Genomic DNA, 2074 nt, shown 5'->3' with positions numbered 1-2074 from the left:
CCCCCGGGGCTGACTCACACGAGGCGGCGGACGAGGTCCTTGCCGAGCAGGCGGATGGAGGCGGGGCGGTGCTGGGCGCCGGGCGCTGATTTCGGGGCGCTGCGCGCATCCCGCAGGAGCACGATGGGGCCGTGGGGCGCCGGGGGCTGCAAGAAACGACGCGGCCCCATGGATCCCGGCACGGCCCCGTCCCCCCCGGGGGCAGAGGGGCAGGGGTCGGGAACCGATGCACGAACCCCATCGCAGCGCCGCGAGGTCAGAGGTTTGGGCAGGCGGGGAGGGGGGGCACACAGAGCCGCGTGTCGGCGGCAGAAACAGAAATCCCCCTCCTCCTTCCTTCCTTCCCCCCCCCCAAAATGCCCCGAACTTCAGGAAAAACCCCCACGGGGGAACACGAGGTCCCACCGCCGCCGCCCAGTGCTCCCAGCGCACGCGCTGCGCCGCAGGTCCCCGTGCTCGAGGTGACACTGCCACCTACCGAGGGGACCCCGCTCCGCCCCCAGGTCCTGGCTGGGATGAGGGCACCCACCCACCGGTCCCCATCCCAGTATGGGGAGCACGGGATGCTCTCCCCCCGCGGGCACGGGAGCGGCTCCCAGCCCCGCCACCGCTCCCAGGAGCCTCAGCCCCCCGCCCTCCCCCCCCGGAGGTGCAGGCAGCTGCGTGCTCTCCTTCCCGCAGCTGTTTGCTATCAAACAATATCAAACAGCTGAGCTGGAACCAGTTCCCGGCCTCCTGGGAACACACCGCCAACATCCACCTGTGCTGCTCCGATTGCAGAATCCCGGAGCCATAGGGGCTGGAAGGGACCCCCAGCCACCCCAAAATCCAACCCCACCAAGCAGGCTCCTTAGGGAATGGCACGGGAGGCAGCGTCCAAAGCCTTGCTGCAGTCACGCTGCACAACAAGCACGGCTCTGCCGCCACCCACCCCGCGGTCAGGACATCCTGGCGGGCCACCAGGTCCACCTGGCACGATTTCCCCGTGGTGAACACATGCTGGCCGCTCCTGATAACCTCCTCCTCTTCCACACGCTTGGAGATGGCGTCTGGAATGGGCTGTCCCATCACTTTCCCAGGGGTGGTGGTGGGTGAGGCCGACCGGCCTCCTCCGAGCCCCCAGTGAAACCTGGAGGGACACTGGCTCTCCTCCAGACCTCGGGCACCCCTCCTGTTCTCCATGGGTTACAGACGTGGTAGAGATGACTGAGGTGACTGATGATACCCCAAATCATGGAGCCATGCAACGGTTGGGTTGGGATGGACCCCAAAGGTCACAGAAGCATGGGATCACAGCGTGGTTGGGTTGGGAGGGACCCCAAAGATCATGGAACCACGGGATCACAGCGTGGTTGGGTTGGAAGGGACCCTAAAGATCATAGAACCACGGGATCACAGCGTGGTTGGGTTGGAAGGGACCCCAAAGATCATAGAACCACGGGATCACAGCATGGTTGGGTTGGAAGGGACCCCAAAGATCACAGAACCATGGGATCACAGCGTGGTTGGGTTGGGAGGGACCCCAAAGCCCCCCAGCCCCACCCCTGCCATGGGCTGGGTGCCCCCCACCAGCTCGGGCTGCCCAGAGCCCCATCCACGGCTTCGGGCACCTCCAGGGCTGGGGCACCCCCAGCTCTGGGCTGCGAGGAACCCATCGCCCTCTGAATAACGAATTTCCTCCTCAAATCTGAGGCTCTGCAGCTGCCCACGGCCGTGGGTACAGGACCAGGACCAGCCCCGTGCCCGCCCCACACTCCTCAGTGGGGCACAGCCCCCAGGGGCCGAGCTGGGCAGGGCTGCTCGCTGCCTGCCGGGCGCGTTTCTCATCCATCACCGCTATCAGCTCCCTGTGTAATTACAGGGCCGGGCACCGGCAGCGGTGCCAACAGATAACGGCGGCATTCGGCACCGCCAACCTCAGGGCCGGGAGAACGGGCCGGGTTCCGTCTCCATGAAGCCCGTTAATGATTGCAGGAATGTCGGAACGCCGCGATAACAGCGAGCGCTGGGGACGGAGCCCGGAGCGGAGGCGATGGCGGTGACGTGGTTCCTTCCGCTCCTCTAAAAGATTGGG

At 66.1% G+C, this 2074-nt stretch overlaps 1 protein-coding gene across 1 annotated transcript in view; it reads right to left on the bottom strand.

Moving 5' to 3' along the window:
* CFAP45 (cilia and flagella associated protein 45) overlaps positions 1 to 2074 on the bottom strand; it is a gene marked incomplete in the record, with an annotated part of 10767 nt that overhangs the window by 7905 nt on the left and 788 nt on the right. Inside the window, 1 exon segment of the mRNA XM_021376503.1 lies at positions 19 to 146. Coding sequence (XP_021232178.1) covers positions 19 to 146 — 128 coding nt within the window.

Source organism: Numida meleagris, chromosome 24 (genome assembly GCF_002078875.1).
Source record: "Numida meleagris isolate 19003 breed g44 Domestic line chromosome 24, NumMel1.0, whole genome shotgun sequence".
Classification (NCBI taxonomy): domain Eukaryota; kingdom Metazoa; phylum Chordata; class Aves; order Galliformes; family Numididae; genus Numida; species Numida meleagris.
Note: the sequence above shows the minus strand (reverse complement) of the source record. Positions and strands in the feature narration are given on the sequence as shown.